Source organism: Danio aesculapii, chromosome 18 (genome assembly GCF_903798145.1).
Source record: "Danio aesculapii chromosome 18, fDanAes4.1, whole genome shotgun sequence".
In the NCBI taxonomy this organism is placed as follows: Eukaryota; Metazoa; Chordata; class Actinopteri; order Cypriniformes; family Danionidae; genus Danio; species Danio aesculapii.
Window position 1 is genome coordinate 42,890,638 of NC_079452.1, and position 21,544 is coordinate 42,912,181.

General features: G+C 34.4%; 1 protein-coding gene across 1 annotated transcript in view; it reads right to left on the bottom strand.

The window, feature by feature from the left end:
• Nucleotides 1-5,551: 5,551 nt before the first annotated feature.
• Nucleotides 5,552-21,544, bottom strand: part of slc6a15 (solute carrier family 6 member 15) — a 30,074-nt gene continuing 14,081 nt past the window's right edge. The window contains 13 exon segments of the mRNA XM_056478036.1: nt 5,552-5,686; nt 5,689-5,736; nt 5,739-5,785; nt 5,788-5,842; nt 8,577-8,650; nt 8,653-8,735; nt 9,400-9,538; nt 9,541-9,558; nt 11,472-11,510; nt 11,513-11,663; nt 14,747-14,936; nt 15,017-15,258; nt 18,290-18,400. Coding sequence (XP_056334011.1) covers nt 5,552-5,686; nt 5,689-5,736; nt 5,739-5,785; nt 5,788-5,842; nt 8,577-8,650; nt 8,653-8,735; nt 9,400-9,538; nt 9,541-9,558; nt 11,472-11,510; nt 11,513-11,663; nt 14,747-14,936; nt 15,017-15,258; nt 18,290-18,400 — 1,332 coding nt within the window.

The window sequence follows — 21,544 nt, forward strand, 5'->3', positions numbered from 1 at the left end:
AATTTTGATGAGCCTGTGCGAATTGTAGCCTCAGTTTCCTGTTCTTAGCTGAAAGTCACTTAAATCACCTTTCTTCCCCATTCTGATGCTTGGTTTGAACTGCAGCAGATCGTCCTGACCATGTCTACATGCCTAAACGCATTGATTTTCTGCCATGTGATTGGCTGATCAGAAATTTGCTTTAACGAGCAATTGGAGAGGCGTACCTAATAAAGTGGCCGATGAATGTTTTTTTTTTTTTTTTCCTAGCCTGTGTATGTATATACGTGTGTGTGTATATGTATATATATATATATATATATATATATATATATATATATATATATATATATATATATATATATATATATATATATATATATATATATATATATATATATATATAGTGTATATATATATATATATATATATATATATATATATATAGTGTATGTGTATATATATATTTTTTTTTTCTTCATTTGTTTATACTGTCTACTGTAACTATTTAAAAAAATATTTATTATAGATTAAATATTGTTATCGTTTTTAACATGTTGAAGTAATTATTGGTATTACACCCCAATATATTTTTATTAGTACATATTTTAATATTGTTTAATTTACTTTGCAGTTATTTCACTCATTGCTGTATAACAGATGCATTTAATTACTGTAGTTTTATACAAAACAGTAATTATTTTTAATATTGTCTAATTATTGATTATTTTTATTACCAAAATTGTAATTGTGATTATTATTTTGTAGTATTTCCTTATATTTCATTTAATCTGCTCTTTTATAAAGAAAATGATTAGTTATTGACCTTAACATTCATTCGTTCATTTTCCTTCAGCTTAGTCCCTTCATTAATCAGGAAACGCCACAGCGGAATAAACCACCAACTTATCCAGCATATGTTTTACACAGCGGATGCATGCAGCTGCAACCCAAATACTGGGAAACACCCATACACTCTTGCGTTCATACTCATACACTGTTCCAATTAAGCTTATTCAATTCACCTATGAAGCATGTCTTTGGACTGTGGTTGAAACTGGAGGACCTGGAGTAAACCCACGCAAACATGGGGAGAACATGCAAACTCTACACAGAAACGCCAACTGATCCAGCTGGGGCTTGAACCAGTGACCTTCTTGCTGTGAGGCAACAGTGCTAACCACTGAGCCACCATGTTGCCATACCATAACATATATTAATTAAAAATTGGCATCAACAAATAATAAAAAATCTTTAAAAATTCTTTCAAAATAATTGTGAAGTGCAGCAAAGTCATAAAGCATAACGGTGTGTCTGAATCTTTTTTTAATCTCAGTAGAGAAAAGAAATACTGCGTCATTAAGCAAATTCATGAAAAATATGTACAGAAAGAGAGAGGAGCATCAGTACTCCTTACAATGATAGCACATCAGCAAACATACCAACAAACAAACACAAATAAAAAGTCAGCGTACAGGATTTTAAGCACTTCTTACCAAAAACATGATCTGTATTCCAAACTATATTTGAATAAATGTATTCATAATATATTTACAGAATACCTTGAAATGTACAACATTCGCTTACTGTATTCTATAAACATTTTAAAATTAATTAGGCACACTTTAAGTTCTCAAAGGAGTTAGGGCCGTCCATTAAATGCAATCCATTCGCTGATGATGCACAATGACTTAATTACACTGAAAACAAAGGTATTGCATTTTCTCCACGTTTTACGCATTACATTTACATTCTAGACTTTTCCAAAGCGGCTAAGCTGCTTCTAATCTCGTTTTTTGTGGACAGTAACTGCCCTGCAACATAATCTGCTTGTACGAATAGCCATTCTACAATAGAGGGTCAACCAGGAGATTCTTCGAGCCCTACAGAGGAAGGTAAGTGCGTGCAAACTGTTGGGGCAATGGGTCAGGATTGGGGGAGGAGGGTGCGTTAGTACTAACTACATGTATAATACAATTAGAAATGTTCAAACTTTTGTTCTGGACCAGTGAGGAAGGAAGAAGCAATCAGCAACACTGTCTGTGAACATTACTGACTTTTCACACCCTGCTTAAAGGTACAGTTCACTCAAAATTCAAGATTTACAGTCCCTCAGGTGATTCCAAACTTCCATGAGTTTCTTTTTTCAGTTGAACACAAAATAAGTCACTTTGAAGAATGTTAAAAACTCTTTTAAACATTCATAGCAGGAAAACCGAATACTATGAAAGTATATTTTTTTAACATTAATCAAAATATCTTCTTTATGGTCAGCAGATAACTCCAAAGCAGTTTGGAACAAGTGTAGGGTGAGCAAATGACAACATTTTTGGATTTTTGGGTAAACTGTCCTTTTAAAATGTCTTGTCATTCTAAACCCCACTTTTGAACCCTGGTTAGTGAAATGTTTCACACTAGCTAGCTCAGAGAAGTGTGTGTGAGCAGTGGGTAATGGGCATCAGTTATGATCATTTTTGGTAGCTTTTTTTAAGGCATCCCGAGTAAAAATGTTTTATGTGTGATAAAGCACATTACCATGGGGCTTGTTTATAGAAGGCATGTGCATAGATTTGATCATGTGTGGTCAAATCTATGCTAATGTTTGGGGCCCACATTCACAAAACGGTTTACCATTAAAAGTTCTCCTGAACAGCACTTTTTAAAAATACATTTGAAGAGAACTCCAAGTTAAAAGCCTTTACTGCTAGGGCTTACTGCACTTTTCACCTCATTGACTTCCATTCATACGCATGCAAATGTGGCACACTGAAAATGCAAGCTCGTGCGACAGTTTTGCATTTTGCTGCATTCAAATTTGAAGATTTGTGTGAACTCTGACCTGCAATAGGTTGAATGTGTGTACCAATCGAAACTCAAAACGCGACGACTCTGTGCCGATATTTAAATATGGAGCCATTGTTTATCACATCATCTTGTTTTATCCTGCCCCTCTTCGCATTGCCGTATGACAGCATTTCGCATGCTCAAACTCTAGTGTGAAGACAGCTTAACTCTGGGTTCACACCAAATTGCGAGTCGATTACATAGACAAATACGTAAATAGAGGCAAATTTTCACAGGGTCACGCAAATGATGTGAAATATCTGTAAAAAAGCCTGAAATCCCAAAAATGGGTAATTTTTTTTTACATGTAAACAACTCATTGAGAACATGCTTGTTAAATAGTCATTTCCACGTGTAAACAATACATACTGACAACAGTTAAACTATGCACAGACATGTTTCAAACTGTGTGTGATGTGAAAAATAGAAACACTTTCTATTGTGGTAGAGTTGCAGTATTTGGAATTCTTTTGAAAGTCGGTCGCCATTGTCAGATAAAATATTTGGGCTTTGACTTGGTGCTCTTTTTAATTTATTTCAAGAGTTCACACTTAGCTGATGATTGATTATATAAGCTTGTTTGGCATGCTGTCCGAGGAGAGAGCCCTGGGCTCCTTCCCGTCTGCAGGGCGAGAGGGGAGTTTGAGCTCACAGGTAGATCTCGAGAACTCCCCTGCTGTAGTAGCTACTGAACAGATAGTGATTGCTCTTAAGAGATATCTACTTACAAGGAGCATGTCTATGGTGCTGATTTGGATTAGTCAATTAACTTGAGTTGTATGTTTTTGGATGGTGGGAGGAAACCGGGGAACTCGGGCGAAACCCACGTGACCACAGGGAGAACGTGTAAACTCTGCACAGAAACATCAGCTGGCTTGGTACGGACTACAACCTGTGACGTTCTTGCTGTGAGGCAACAGTGCTAACCACTGGGCCACCGTGCCACCCATCTAGGAAAGGAGTAGGGGTGGAAGGGGGGAGTCTTCATAACGAAGAGAGCTTTTATATAGAACTTAGGGTATTTATAGTGGCTTAGGAATTGTCTGATTGGTGAATCATAAATTGAATAATGCAGGACCAGCTGCAAGCAATCATAAGCACATGATCCTCTCGAAATTAGTTTATAAATAAACTTCACTTAGAGATTCAGGGGTGTTTGTAAGCTGGAGACCTGAAACCGTTTGTGGAGTATTCTCTAAATTAAACGTACATTTAATTGAGATCCTAATTGAGATGGGATGGTTTCTATGCAAAATCCCTACATGATGCCCCACAGTTAGATGCCTTAAGATGAGAAATGGCATAAAGCCTTAAAGTCAACCATAGATTTATTATAGTAAAAGTGTTGTAACCATGTGTTTGTTTGTTTTTTAGAATATTGATTGCCAGTTTTATAATGATAGTTTCACTACAAATACCATGGTATGATAACTATGCTTAGTGTGGCACCACCATTGTTTGTTCGCCTTTTATTCAATTTAAGTTTATTTGTATAGTGCTTTTACAAAAAATATTGCTTCAAAGCAGCTTTACAAAAGGTGCACATTATAGCATTATAATCCAAATCAGAAAGGTTAAGGTTATCAGTTACTATAACTCTATTAGTTACTAACAACTTTAATTAACTAATACCTAATAACTTTATCAGTTAAAGTTATTATATATAAACATAGTTGCCCTGCAGTTATATACGTTTACACGGACTTCAGTAAATTAATTATTTGTCTTAATCTGAATAAGATTGGGGGGTTTCGTTTTTAATTATGCTTAATTCAACTGAAGTGAATTTCCCACACTATATGTGCAAAGAAACGACGGTGGATACAAACTTTTAAGTAACAGGCCACCTTTGCAGTCAGATACTATTAGGTTTCATTCGCTTTTCATTTATGCCCCCGCAACAAACTCTGAAATACTTGCTTGAAGCCATTCTCATTTGTTTGTAGTCATACACTTGCCATGTGTGCATCTTGATGCAAAATATAGCGCAAAGTACCACAAAACGGTTCAAATTTATATGTCTGAACTGCAATAACGCAACTAAAATAGGACTACTCATGTCTAAATTCAGTTTCTGTTTAGTTCAATTATGACTTTAGTCAGATTAAAGTAATCCAAAATCATTGTTTACATGGTAGACTCTAAATCAGAGTATTGTCTTAATGATATTAAAATCAGAGTATTGGTGTCCATGTAAACGTACTCACTGATATAGAATGTAGGGGATGTCTATGTGTAGATAGTTAATGACATGTATAAAGTGTATAATATTTTAGAATCAGGCTCTGAAATAAACAAGGTCATATAAAGCGATTTATCGGCCTATATATATCAGTTATCAATGTCGGCCCAAATTTTGATATTATCGGTGAAAACTATTTTTAGTAATAGTAACTATTTGTAATAGTAAATATATGATTTTATAGCCCATCATTGGTGGTGAACTGTCATAATCGGTATTTCATTCACGAGGTTTAGAATGACTGTTCTATAAGTGTGAAAAGCTCTGATCAGGCCGATTGACTGTGGATTGGGGTTACACAAAGAATGAGAGTTTTTTTTACAAAGCAAATGGAAGTGACACTGGTCCTCACAGGTTACAGATGACCCACCACAGGCTCTCACAATCAGATTCAGGCATGTCGGAATGTCAGTAATATTGGGCATTAAGTATCCAGTGCTGCAGCTGCCGTTGAGCTTGGCGTCTGCGGCTGACACCGGGACCTGCCTATGCTTTCGGTAGTTGGGTGGCCGGCATTGGCGACGGGGCCTCGCTCGGTGTCTTCGTGTTCAGAAGACTTGCGTCATCCTCGTCGTCTTCTCTGGTCCTGCAAGCCGTGTCTTTTATAATGCGCCCCTTTTTTTATAGGAGACTGTGGACAGGCCTCCGGTGTTCTCGTCGATGATGTTCAGGACCAGCGCAGAATGAAAACCACGGGCACAGGGAGGATAGCGGTGACCACAGAGAGATGCAGACAGCAAGACCCCAAGGCGGATAACTGAGAGACTGCTCTTGAGCCTGATAACAGATGCAGAAATTGGATTATTCCGGCAAGGGAATAAATCCACTTAATCCTGTGGTAAAACTTTGTGTTGTAGGCCTTAGAAGCAAACTTGGTTAAAGAGCCACCAGCATTGCCCTCAGTCAGTGTACTGTGAAACGGTTTAAGCATTTTAAAACTGATACTGTAGGAAAGATGCACAATTCACTTTATTATCGTTATATTATTGCTGTAGTATTGAATTTTGTATTAGGGCATGTTCAAATGATTTCTCATACTGAAGGCTGAGGTTGAAGGCAAGGGTACATTTTCAACTATTTTTTTTCACTAAAGTAATTAACATTTTAAAATATATTAAAATTTAAAACAGATTTTTAAAAATACTGTGACTATTTTATCACTTTTTTGCTGTATTTTTGATAATTATTTTAAAAATATTTCAATTAAAATATTTCAATTAAAATGCATAAAAAATAAAAAATAAAATAATATATTTATATATATATATATATATATATATATATATATATATATATTATATTTATATAAAACAAATAGAAAAGTATTAATAATTTTGTTAAAGAGCCCCTATTATGGGTTTTTGAAAATGAGCTTCCATGCAGTGTGTAACAGCACTAAGTGAATGAAAACATCCAGCAGAGGTTTAAATCTGAAAGTGCACCGTGTTTAAAACTATTGATTCTTTAACGAAATAGTCGACTCAGTGTTGGGTTTGTATCTTTTGCCTGAACGCGTCGACGTCGATATGGTACATCACCAAATATGTAGTACCGGATCCGGTATAATGTGAATGTGCTTTTCCCTTCAGACACTAGCGTAGCGCGGAGGATCACGGGACAGATCATGACACGAAGATGAAGATCACAGACAGATGGAGATTTGGCTGCACAACAATACCACAGTAGGCCAACCTAGTGCTGTGTTTGTTCCTGTCATTATTATGATTTTGGATACAATTACCTACGCTGAAATGTGGGACTTCGTCGGCCACTTCCTATTAAAAGAACGAGCAGCAAAGACTATTATATATGGGACTTTGACCGGGACTTGTCAGTAACTGTTACAGTTCATATGGACCTGTTACTTCTTCCTCCGGATCATAACATGTAAGTGCAATTAAAATTGTTGCCTCAATTTCTGTAGTTTGCTAAATATGTATTTAATTGTGTTTTATAAGTTGTAATCACTCTGCGCAGCTTGTAATCGCTTATCTATAATTGATCAGTGCTTGCACTGTATCTCTCAGGTTAAATCTGTATGGGGCTGTTCACATATTGTGTTCAAAACCACATTGACACGCGACTCGTGCTTCTTTACCGATTAATTGCCTTTCTGAACCTGCGATCCTCTACTGTTTTGCCTTTGCTATGGCCACCATCAGCTGTTCTTACACACGTGATGTGGTCAATTTACAAAATAGTTCAATAGTTTTGCCACTGTGTGAATTAATACTGATGTTTGGTGTTGTTATACTTGGGGTCAGTGTTAAGAGTAGAGTAATATGCTGGTGTTTAACTGCATTGCATTAATGCATTCCTGCATTGGGCTCTCACATACTCTCTGCTACTTCACAGCTGTGTTGGAGTCTTTGGCTAAACCCAGTCGACCCAATTACAACAGACTGGGTCATCGGACCAATTACAGCCGACTATACCTCACGCAAAGGAGGGGTTTGAGAACAAATTAATCACTGAACAAGTCATATGGGAGTAGTTGGGTTAATTAGGTAAAAAATGCATTTATAGACAATGAAAGTGGTTTTTTGACTTTGCATACATGTCCAGCCTTTTGGTGGAGACCCCCGAACTAAAATATGATCTTTATAATGCAAATAGGGGCTCTTTAATTGACATAGATTACTGCTATAAATACTTGTATTTGTATTCATGTATTTATTTAGTTTGAATGCAAAGTATACCTGACCTGACTACATGTGCTCCTATATTACTGATCATATTTATTGCATCTCTTATATGTAAAATTGTGCGGAATGACTATAGGAAATTACTTTTTCTTTTGGCATGATTAAAAAAAGTACTATACTTTAACATAATAATGATCAAAGGACCCAATCATTATTTAGCATGCAAACAGATATGGAAAACTACTAAATATAACAATTCAATTCCAATTCATACATTTCTAAAAATTATAGCTGATTAATAGTTAGGTTAATAGTTGAGAACATTTAATCCTTAATAACCTTTAATAATATATGTAAAATAAATTAATAAATAGAATACTATATAAGCATTAATTCAAAACAATCACTGAATTATTATGAAATAATGCACAATTGGGCAATAATGTGGCATAAATAAGAGTAAAATTGCATGTTTAAAAAAACTATTTTATTGATAAAATCATCAGAGCAAACTGACAAGACATTACTGTAAGCGGTGCAAATGTGTTTGGGTTCTGTTGCTGTATGCTGTTAAAGACCTTTGGAATAACCTAAATCATTTGGCAAAATGAATTGAAATTGTAATGTGGCCAGGCCTGTCTAGAACTACTTTAAATATAAGTTCCCAGAATACAGTCATATTTATTAAAAAATTAATTCAAAAAGCTAATTGTCCTTGAATAAAAAATATTTTATGTGTGTTTATATATATATATATTATATATATATATATATATATATATATATATATATATATATATATATATATATATAAAATGTTTACCTATATTAAGAATTTTACTTTTCACTTAGCGTCACTCACCAGCTGCTGGTTTCCACGCACTGTAGCTAGGAGGCACCAGTCCCAGCTGAATGACGCTTGCGGCCAGGAGCCCCAGCGCAGCACTGGAGTCACAAACTTCCACATATAGTAATAATAGCGGTACGGTGTAAAACCAAGCATGTCCTTCAGATCCTCAAAGAACCTGAAAACCACAGAAGAGACAAACAGCATCAATCACTACAAATTACATTCAATTCACTTTCACCAAACTGTAAGGGATAAATTCAACACTACAAAAAAAAGTATTTTCTCAGAATTACTTTAACCAAATAGAGTTTATGCTGTTTTGTTTTCAAGTTTGTCTTGTATTTCTCTCTTTTCTCAGAACTGCAAAATATAACATTGCACTAGATTTGTATTATTATTAATTTTCGGGAGCAGTAACAATGCCATCAAAAATGAGTTTTTACTAGTATAACAAGAAACAAATCACAAATATATTGGTTTATTTTGACTTCAAAACACTTTTCTTCACTTTATCTTAGGATATCCTTTTAAATATTAAACTCTCAAATTACATTTTTAACTACGTTTCTGTCAATGTTCAGTCAAAGATGTGTTTATTAGATGATTCATGGACCTGCTTATATTGTTAATTAACTGTGTTAGTAAACCAGTCTGTGTTATTATTATTATTATCATTATTATTATTATGTAATTGTTATTACTTCGTATTACTGTATTTCTATTGTTAGTATGGTAGCACAACAAACATACACAGATAAAAAAAAACACTCTTAATTTCAATAGGAGGCTCTTTCCACAAGAGGGGCGCTATGAGCTTTCTAATAAGACTGAATTCCTACTTGTCAGTGCCGTAAACCCAGGCCACAGCGATATTCTCCAGCAGAACAACGATGAGGAGAGGCAGAGTGGCTGAATAATCGTCAAACATGGCCACGAAGTAGTTCCCTGATCGCTGGACAAATGTCAAACCAATAAAAAGGCAAGTACACAGCAGCCAACTGTAAAGAAAGAGCAGAGAGCAGTGTTTGATATACAACGTTATCATATTAGAAACCAAAACAATAAGATGAGTTTTGGAGGAGTTAAGATATTACTCTTTCAATAGCCTACAAAATAAATATAAAGCATAAATTGCGTAATTTTGTTAATATATGATTGGAAATGTTACATTTATCATGAGTGACAGGAATTGCAGCCAATAGAAATATGTGTATCAGTACGCGTCAAGTTTTAGGCTAAAAGTCTGACGAGAACTTTTGTTTGTTTGACACGTTTAAGTTATTTTGAGTTAGCCAGGCCTAGCGGTACTTTATTTGTTATTATTTATTTTGTTTTTCCTATTGAGTCTGTGTACTTTTATATAACTCTTATTATGCTTTTCATATTTTTTTGTACTCACCTGGTATTGTTTTGTATATGTTGTTAATGCATTAATAATAATAATAATATTAATAATAAAAATAAGTCGTTATTTTTTTTCAGACTTGAAATCAGAGTTGGGTAATGTTACTACTTCTAAAAGTAATATAATAAGATTTGTAAGGCTATTTTAATTTAAAAGCAACAATAACATAAAACATATTTTCATAATTCCTTTAGATTTCTTTAGAATTCCTAGAAGATTTAATTTAAACAAATTTAGTTACTTAAAAAATGTGACCCAAGATTGTTATACATTTTTTAACATAACTTTACCCAACATTAGTTTAATGTACACCAGGGGTGCCCAAACTCGGTCCTGAGGGCCGGTGTCCTGAAAAGTTTAGTTTGCAGCTAATCAAGGACTAGCTAATCAAGCTCTTGCTAGGCTTTTTAGAAACATCTGTGCAGGTGTGTTGAGCCAATTTGGAGCTAAAATCTGCAGAACCAGTGGCCCCTCCAGGACCGAGTTGGACACTCTTGATGTGCACGAAAGCCAAGTGTCCAAACATTCATTCATTTATTTTCCTTCAGCTTAGTTCCTTTATTCATCAGGGGTCGCCACAGTGGAATGAACCACCAATTTATCCAGCATATGTTTTACACAGCGGATGTCCTTCCAGCTGCAACCCGGTACTGGGAAACATCCATACACACTCATTCACACACACACACACACACACACACACACACACACACACACACACACACACACACACACACACACACACATTCATACACCACAGCTAATTTAGTTTATCCAATTCACCTTTAACGCATGTCTTTGGACTGTTGGGGAAACCGGAGCATGTGCAAGCATTTAACGTAATTCGTTAGAATATTTCTAGCTATAAATTTGAAATAAAGTTAATTAAACTATACATTTGAAAATCAGTTAGCTAGTTTTGACTAATGTCTACAATAGTTAACATGTATTCTGCAAATATAGTGTATATATGTTTAATTTATGATTATTTATTATGGTTGATTAGGTTATTTTTACATGTTGTATATTTTATGAGCCTAAAGTTATTCGTAAGGGAACGTCCTGTGTAGGTCATTTAAACCACCCTGAAACATTTACTGAACACTATTTTAGGTTACAAAAATATATCATTAGTTGCAAAAATATAACCTAGACAAAGAATGTTACCCTAACATTATTCATTTTCCTTCAGCTTAATCCCTTATTTATCAGGGGTCGCCACAGAGGAATGAACCGCCAACTATTCAGCATGTTTTAAATATGTTGGATGCCCTTCCAGCTGGAACCCAGTACTAGGAAACACTCTCATTCACACATGCACTCATACGCTACGTCACATTTAGTTCCCTTATTATCTGGTTTATTAAGGAAAAAAAAACTTGAACCACAAACTAATGTGAACAGAAAATCTAAATCTGTTAAGTGAAGTGTTTGGTGGGATTTATAATGTAAATAAAGAAAAGATTATATATGTTTCCATTTATTAATGATTTGTTTTTGACTGACCTGTGAGGTATTCCTTTCGTACTTTAAAGGTGTCCACAATGGTGTGAGGATGCCCTGGATAGTGCCAAACATGCTGCCCAGCCCCAGATTGACCAGCATTAGGAAGAACATAACAGACCAAAAAGGCGAGGCTGGGAAATGGGTCATGGCTTCAGTAAAGGCGATGAAGGCCAAGCCTGTGCCCTGCACCGCCTGTAAAAGAAAAGGTAAAGCTAAGATTCTAACATATAAACACAAACATACTGATAACATGAGTGGATCTGTTTGATTCTGTACTGACTGCTTTATTTTGCCCAAGGGCGCTGCATCTATAATTCAGCATGTTTCAGTGTAAGGGTTAACCACAAAACTAGTAGCCACTGAAACAAAATAGATTTAGAGTAAAAGAAAACACATCAAAGCAAGCAGGAGGAAATGGGACTGTGTTAGAGGAAGCCTCATAGGCTAACTTCCTGTGATGGTTTTTGCAAGTGTGTGTGTGTGTGTGTGTGTGTGTGTGTGTGTGTGTGTGTGTGTGTGTGTGTGTGTGTGTGTGTGTGTGTGTGTGTTGTGTGTGGTTTAATCTGATTATGGCATCACCTCAGTCGACACACACCGCATTTCTTTCAGTTTGTTTCATCATGCAGTGCCACTTGATCTCCCACTAACCTCCATTTATAACAAAACAGTAGAAAAACACTGCCTTCATTACTGGCCACTAAAGTACTTTCCTCTGGATGTGGTTAAATTTAGGTCTGAATCTTTTGATTTTTAAGCAGTTAATCTGTGTTTATCGTTTGATTGCTTTTAATGGACAATAAATAAATGGATTGTTCCCTGTCAGCTTGACCAGAGACACTGGCTACAATTGTTGATTTTGTACCTTTTTTTGTGAAAAAAGACAAATAGTGATGAAAGCCCTTTTTAAATGCCAAATTAGAAGGGGCTAAAAGTGACTTGAGATGATGTAATTTTTTGCACAGAGATAAATAGGTCTGTTTACTTATAGAGATCTGTTTACTTTAGCAATCTTTGTTTCATTGAATGCCAAAAGTGACAGTTTAAAATGAGGAGAAATTCAGATTTTCTTTTGTTGACCTTTGCATGCCTTTAATGTACAATATGTATTAAAGATATCTGAATAACCCTTTAGTTTTTGGTTTTAACAAGCTTTTCTTTTGATATTTTATGGGTAATTAATTTTGATAGACCTTTATGGTTATAGTCCACAGATTTTAATATGGCTACACTTGTACATGAGTAAGTAAAATTGTAAACATTTTTAGTAGTAAAAAAACAAGCATGTTCATACGGCTGATAATATATATGCCCATATTTTATTGAAAAAAGAAAATGTGGCTCACTTTGCATACAGCTGATACTTATATTATACTTATTATATTACACAAGTATGCCTGAAGAATAAATAATTTTTTTTATTAGAAATGAATAAAAGTACTAATATAGTGACCTCAAACTCATGCATTCATTCATTTTTGGCTTGGTCCCTTTATTAAACAGGGGTCGCCACAGCGGAATGAACCACCAACTTATCCAGCAAATGTTTCACGCAGCGGATGCCCTTCCAGCTGCAACCCAACACTGGGAAACACCCACACACTCCTGCACACATTTACATACACTACAGCCAATTTAGCTTATTCGGTTCACCTGTACTGCCCGTCTTTGGACTGTGGTGGAAACCGGAGCACCTGGAGGAAACCCATGCAAACACTGGAGAACATGCAAAGTCCACACAGAAATGCCAACTGACCCAGCCGGGGCTCGAAACAGCAACCTTCTGGCTGTGAGGTGATTGTGCTACCCACTGCGCCACCATGCTGCCCACCTCAAACTCAAATCATTTAAATTTATTAACCAGTGCTTCCTACAAGTTTGAAATACACTTGCGGTAGTAGCCAGATTAAAACACACAACCTTTTACCCACAGCACACAAATAGTTAACTATATGCGACAAACAAATCGATTTTTAACACTATTTTTTATTATTATCTGTTTTAAACTTTTTCTTTTCTATGGGTTAAAAATACTGTTGAAATAAAAAAAACAATCCACTGTTTGTCTTTTGCTATTCAGGAGCTATGTGCACCCACTGACTGGTCAAATCTGCTTCTCTCTATCGCTCTTTCAAGTTCAGGTTGCGTTTAGGCATGACATTTTGTACAGTATTGCCAAAGCGTTTTAGATGTATGAAATATGTCATATATTGACATCATCAAATTAATAAAATATACAGCAAATGATAAATAAATGACAAAAAAAGGAATAAAAACAGAAAATATCTCTAAAAATTATAATAATTACAAGAATAAAACGTGTAGATTATTTAAATAGGACTAATGAGTTGATTACCCATTTCTAATGGTGTGCAATATCTTGCTCCCAATTAAGATATACTTTGATGTAATTTAGAGTATTTGGTAAAGTTTTTGAGTTGTTTAGATTAAAGAATTAATTATTTAATGTCTCTCTCGCGACTGTGAGCATAAAATTAACGACAGCTTAGAAAATCAAAGTAAATCTAATTCCCGGACATTTGAGCAGATTCAGAAACCCTGGCCGGATGCAAAAAGGTGCAAGCATGTGAGACTGTCTGTGGGAGTGTTGACAGTTCTCGAGCACACAGAACGAGCAGTATGAAACGAGTAAAGGAGAGAAGATTTTCTGCTACTTAATCGCCCGTTGATGTTTGTTTATATTGAGTGGTAACAAAAAAGTGTAAAAGAATGATTATAATAAAAAAGTGTCACTTAATATACTTGGGCGGCCTTTAATATACCTGGGCGGCCTGCCCACGTAAAGTCTATGTATGGGAAGCACTGTATTAATACACCAGTTGGTTTATTTGTTTCAACAAATATCACTAATTTTGTGTATTTTAAGGGGGATCATTCCTCTTGACGTTTGAAATCTGAAGTAACTTAGAACTTATTTCAGAACTTAGAAATAAAATGAATCAGAATTTCATATGAATTCATTCAACATTCAGGTCATAGACTGTATGTATTACCTTTTATAGTTTTTTGCATAAATTAATTGACATGGGAAAATCTTTTTTTTGTCAGATTTTCTAACAGCTGTAAAGATTAAGTCATATATCCTAAAAGTACACATTTAGTTTGTATAAACTGAGTTGTATTAGCTTTCAAAACATCAGACTGAAGTGAGAGCGTGATCACAAGGCGTAGGGTTAAATTGCATGGAAAGTCTGTGTATCTCAGTTGTCTCTAAGGTTTCCCCATTGCGTATCAGTTAACAGTAAGCTCCTCCTCACCTTGTTCAGCTCCTCTTTAATATCACAGTTGTCTAAGCCTAGGCGTGGGTAATCGTTTTCCATCACGCCCCGGATAATGTTGGTCATTTGCTGGTAGTCCTCAGGGCTAACCTGACTGAAGTTAATATGGTGTGGGATCAAGCCTGGATTGATCTCTTTGCCAAGGAAACCAATGATCTTCTTTGTGTTCCTAAGACACATTACAACAAGAAAATCAAACATGAGGTCACTGGCTCTATATTTAACATTTATGGAGTGATTTAAACTTACATTTCCACACATTTGGCATTCATGATGTTGGCTTTGAAGCCCAGCACAGCAAACACGACTAGAGTGGCCAACACTGAGGTGAAGAAGTTAATGAAGGAAACCAGCACTGCATCGAAGTGGCAGTTGTTGTCTCGTTTGTTGTAGCTGGAGAAGGCGATAACACCACCGAAGCCGAGTCCCAGGGCAAAAAAGACCTGCGTCGCAGCTTCACGCCACACTTTAGGCTCCAGCATGATTTCCAGCTGTGAGAAGATATTGAAGTTGATATTGTAGTATTAATATGCGCTTTTTATTATTACAGTCGAAGTCAAAATTATTAGCTCTCCTGTGAATTATTTGTTTTCTTTTTTAAATACTTCCCAAATTATGTTTAACAGAGCAAGAAATGTTTGACAGTATTTCCTATAATATTTTTTTTTTCTTCAGAAAGTCTTATTTGTTTTATTTCGGCTAGAATAAAAGCAGTTTTCAATAAAAAACTAAACAAAAACAATTTTAACATCATTATTAAGTAATATTGTTTTTTAATTGTCTATTGAATATACTATCGTTATACAATGACTTGACTAATTACCCTCACTTGCCTAGTTAACCTAATTAACCTTGTTAAGCCTTCAAATTGCACTTCAAGCTTAACACTAGTATCTTCAAAAATATCTAGTTAAATATTATGTACTGTCGTCAATGCAAAGATAAAAGAAATCAGTTATTAGAAATGAGTTATTAAAACTATTATGTTTAGAAATGTGTTGAAAAAATGTTAAACAGAGCTTGGAGGAAAAATATACAGTGGGACCAATAATTCAGGAGGCTAATGATTCTGACTTCAATTGTATATGATATATATGAAATATATTAAACTGTGAAGTGAATTTTTCAGTAGAGGATGATGGCCTTTTTCAGTCCTGCTGATTAAAATATACAATCAATCCCAAAATGATTCATACCCCTGACTTTTTTTTTTTACCCCTGACTTTTTTCTGATTTTTTGTTTGAGTGTAAATAAAATCAGAGAAATATTTTTTTCCACAGTGATGCCTCTTGTAAAGTGTATTACTATCTTTTGAGAGATGCCTATGTTATTTCTTATATAAAAAATATAAATAAATAAAAATTGCTGGTTGATTTTAAAAATAACTTGAAGTCAGAAATTTGGGATAATCAGGGATATCAATAATTTAGGGCTTGACTGTAGATAAAATACTTTCTTAGACATTGGCTTACACCACATATTTATAGAACATATTTACACATTATAGAAATGTGTAGCTCTGGAAAAAAATTAAGTGACCACATCAAAGATATTGTCTGTTATGTGGATTTGCCATTATTTTGTAAATGTTTTAAGTAAAATGTATGTAAAAAACAAACATTTTTTTTTTAAATAAATAATAATTTTAATAATAAACTGGAGAAAAAAGACAAATATGTCAATATAAAATATTCCATGCTTTTAGACTAAAAATCTCACAACTGCAATATTTGGTTTTGCTGCGATACTTATTGCGATATATATAATTTATCACCAGATAATTTCAATAGCTCTATTGAAAATATTTCATTCATTTTGGATCAACTAGGATGATCAAGTTTTTTCTATGCATAAGATATAATAAATTACAAGCATATATAAATATGACAGAGCAAAAATAAAAGTTGTATAAACAGTGCTTGAAGTTTCTGGAGAGTCAAACAGTATTCAAGTACAAAAAATTTAATGTAAAATAACATAATAATCATTGTATAAATCATTTAAAAATAATAATATATTTATATTTTAATTCTTTAATAAACAATCTAATCCTTTGATGTGCCTATTGTGGATATATGATATGCAATATCGATGCTCAAACTATATATTGTGCAACCTGAGTTGATGATTTTTAATGTATCTTTAAGAATCTCTTATCCAATGGAGCACCAACACATTAATTACCCCTGAGGAACTTTTAGTTTGATTCTGGATTTTATAAAGAGTATATATTTTTTATGTTTTACAGAGAAAAACAAACAGGTGTGGAACATACAAAAGTGCTAAAAATCTTAAATATACATCTTTATACACTCACCGGCCACTTTATTAGGTACACCTGTCCAACTGCTTGTTAGGGCAAAATTCTAATCAGCCAATCACATGGCAGCAACTCAATTCATTTAGGCATGTAGACATGGTCAGGACGATTTGCTGCAGTGTAAACTGAGCATCAGAATGGGGAAGAAAGGTCATTTAAGTGAACATCTCTGAACACGCAAGTCGAACCTTGAGGCGGATGGGCTACAGCAGCAGAAGACCACACAGGGTGCCATTACTGTCAGCTAAGAACAGTAGAACAGAGTATTGTTGCTGACCATGTCCATCCTTTATGACCCACAGCGTACATATCTTCTGATGGCTAATTCCAGCAGGATAATGCATCATGTCATAAATCACAAATCATCTCAGACTGGTTTCTTAAACATGAAAATAAGTTCACTGTACTCATATGGCCTCCACAGTCACCAGAGCTCAATCCAATAGAGCACCGACAAATCTGCAGCAACTGCGTGATGCTTTCATGTCCATATGGACCAAAATCTCGGAGAAATACTTTCAGTACCTTCTTGAATCTATGCCACGAAGGATTAAGTCAGTTCTGAAGGCAAGAGGGGGTCCAACCTGGTACTAGTAAAGTGTACCTAATATAGTGGCCGGTGAGTGTATAATCTGCCTATGGTTATAAATCATTGAATTAACAATTTTTTTTTTCATATTTAACAATGCAACGCTTGTAATGGCTCTGCAATTACCATTATGCATGATGCCGTAGTGCTACTTTTCAAAAGCAGAGGCTACATATTATCATTTAATTATGCGTTGCACAAACCACCCACTGATAAGACTCTATCTAACACAACAAGAGGTACATTAACAGCTCCTAGCACTGAGAAACGTGACCACGTCTTGTTTCTGTGTGTTGCATATTTATTATGTAAAATAACGGCCACAACAAGACAGTTAACTGTGTTCAGACTATGCTAAGAAAAGAGTTAATTCACTTCTGCTGAATCACGTCACAAATGCATGCTGGGATATCTGGCTGGCATATTGTTTCCATAGATACATCTACTAGTCTCCACTGGACCGAGACGGGGAATACACATGGGAATTAGTAATGGGTGATTATGATCATTTTGAATGAATTGGATTAATTGCTGGTGTATGAAGCAGAGCATGTCAGGTAAATTGGTCTAATCATTGTGGTAGCTTGTCATCTGCTCTGCATTGTGTCTTACCTTGGGGGTAAACATGTGGATGATGCCATCCACAGAACCCTTAAGCAGGAAAGCACGAGCCAGGAAACAAATAAGCACCACGTAAGGGAACAGAGAGCTGAAGTACATCACCTGCAATCACACATGACCAAAACAGTTAGCGAATAATGTCAACGCATAATGTTATAATGTATACAATAACAATTGGATCACTTTTCCCCATGCTAGTGTTCCTAAACTGTCCTTTTGTACACTTGAAAAGTGTCTTTAGTTGCTAACAAACATGTTTTGAATGACAAAATATATTAACATCAGGATACAAGGAACAGGCTGCATGTCTCATAAAATATTCAAAAATGTCAATGTCTGTGAGAAAGAGAGGAGCAGATGTGTGGATAAATGGGAAACAGACAAATACATACAAAAAATCACGCCATTTGTCTGTGAGTATATATGTAAACATGGTTGGTTATGTTTGGAGAATCTTATGTATATTGAAGCGTTTGGTTTTAAAGTCCAAGCAGCAAAATAAACCTGATGCAGTCTGTTATGAATTTGAATAATAAAAAAAACTGAAAATCACCTACTGCTCTTTACTAAGTCACATTTAGTGCTTAGTAGCTTTATTAAGACTTAATATATATTTATATTTATAAAATATATATTGTTTATTTGATTAAATAACCTCACCACTCTTATTTTAATACCAATAATTTATTAAAAATAACCTCACCACTCACCACCCCCTAAATATTAATAATTCTGAGTGTGCCTCACACAGATGAGTGGGTTTAACAAACCACCACACTTTAACTGACACTTGCACCAGATTGTTGCACATTTGCACCAGACACCGTTTTACAATCACTCCATATCACAAAAAAACATTGTGCATCTATAAAGTGTGTTTTACACAGGTGATTGGGCTTAACAAACTACCTGTAGAAACACTTGCTCTCTCTCTCTCTCTCTCTCTCTCTCTCTCTCTCTCTCCCTCTCTCTTACACACAAAAAAACCTTTCCCCTCCTTACTCTAGCACTAAATTCTCTAAGCACAAAGAGTTCCTTTGTATAATTAGCACTTCTTGTGTGTATTGCCTCTTCTTGTTAAATTGCTGAATTCCCTCTCAATTTTAAGTCGCTCTGGAAAAAAATGCTGCTAAATGACTAAATGTAAATGTTTGCTTTAGAAAACACATGAATGAACAATGCTTCATGTTGAAGCATGTTAAGAATAATGAATTTTACTGAAAAGAAAGCCATGTTCTCTATTTGAGAAGTGTTTTTAATAAGTGTTTACTCCAGGAGTACCTAAGGAGTTTGACGATTTTGAAGAAACGGTCATTAACAATTTAAATAAACCTGTTATATTTTTGTCAAATAAATCTACAGTAAATTGAAAGCACAGTATGCATTTTTTTCTGCTAGAGGACATGTTTTCACAACAAACAAAGTAGTTTGATGATGCAGTGACTGGGTGTGCAATCATGGAGTTGTGGTCTATTTTTTGCGATACTTTAATACTGTAAAAAAACGTACATATTATGCCTTTAAGCGACTAAGTGACTTATGAGTAAAAAACAAATCAGATGACTAAAGTAATTATGGCTAGATGGATTTTTAAAAAATCTTAAGACTTTTCTCAGGACATCACATCCCAAATGACTAAACAAACCTGCTGAAAACTGATCTGGCCAGTGTGATCAGAGTAAAATGTATTAACAGATGGTTTGTTTCATTTGATATTTTGGTAATAACAACGAAGCACACTGGAGTCACTGAAGATATATTTTGCTGTACTTGTCATGAACAAAGTAGTGCATAGTGCTTATCTTAACCGAAGTACTAAAAGATTAAGATAATAATGCTTATTGCAGTTTAAGGAATGTTGTGATCAAAGACTTAATTACAAAAAAAAAAACAATTAAACACAATAGATGTGTATTTTATAGTTTATAATGTTTTTGGCAACTAATGGTACTTTTAACTTTAATATTATTATTCTTAAAAGTAAAAAAAAAAAAGTGTTAAAAATTAAGATAAAAAATATATGTTGTTGTATCTGCATTGCTTAAAAATTTAATAAATACATTATTTAAAAAAAAAAAATAAAAAATAATAAATACTATTAAAATGACAAAAGCACACAACAAACTTACTAAAACGAATATATAAGGTGATACCAAAAGCTAATAAGTAATACAATAGCATATACAGTAGTTGCTAAAAAGATAGTATATATATATATATAATATATATATATATATATATATATATATATATATATATATATATATATATATATATATAAGATAAATAATAGTTATAAATATAAAATAGATAAATAATAGTACAATATAATTAATGACTCATACATTGCAATGCTGGGAAGGGTTGGAGTGCAGTACAGTCATGCAGTCACACCTCAAATATAAATTGATAAATTTCTCCTTTACAAAAAGAATCAATTGAGCACTTAATGGAAAATACCTATCTTAATCCTTAAATTATAAACTTTTTAGTTTTAAATTGGTTTATATTATTGATTTTTATGAAAGAATTCTGCAAATAATATACTTAGCTTACTGTAATCTTTTTTTACTGTATGACCATAATGCTGAAAAGGTTACTGACTCATCTCTGATTCATCAAGGGCGGACCGATCTTAAAGCGCAAGAAAAAAAGTGTAAACTTTAATTATCCCACAACTTAGAAGATTAAAAGACACACTTTCTGTGTGGCTCCCAAAAAAAGAAGCATCAAGAAGGTTTTATAAAGGTCTATTAACCTCTCTTCCTGCACTGTAATTCTACACTACAGCATCCTCAAACACTTGTAATTGTCTTGAGTAAGATTGGCAACCAGTAATTGCCGTGTTTTTGAGCACACAAAATGACACGCGTACACACAAAAAGAATGTAATCGTGTGCTTTTTGCAGGGGGTGCGCTTTTGTGGCAATGCTGAATGAGACTTTGGTTATCGTTTTTGAGGTAAATCCCTGATTAAGCTTTAAAGAGAGTGCTTATCCCCTTCAGAGAATGACATACTTTATCCCATACTATAATGACCTTGCTGATACAGTCAGGGGCCACATTTAGAAAGCAGAAAATCCACCTGCTGCTTCTTTGACTGGGAATAAAACTGTTATACTGTTATTAGCAATCATCTACAGTTGAAGTAAAATGATTAGCCCTCCTGTGATTTCTTTTTTTCTTTTCTTTTTTTAAATATTTCCCAAATTATGTTTTACAGAGCAAGCAATTTTTAAAGTATTT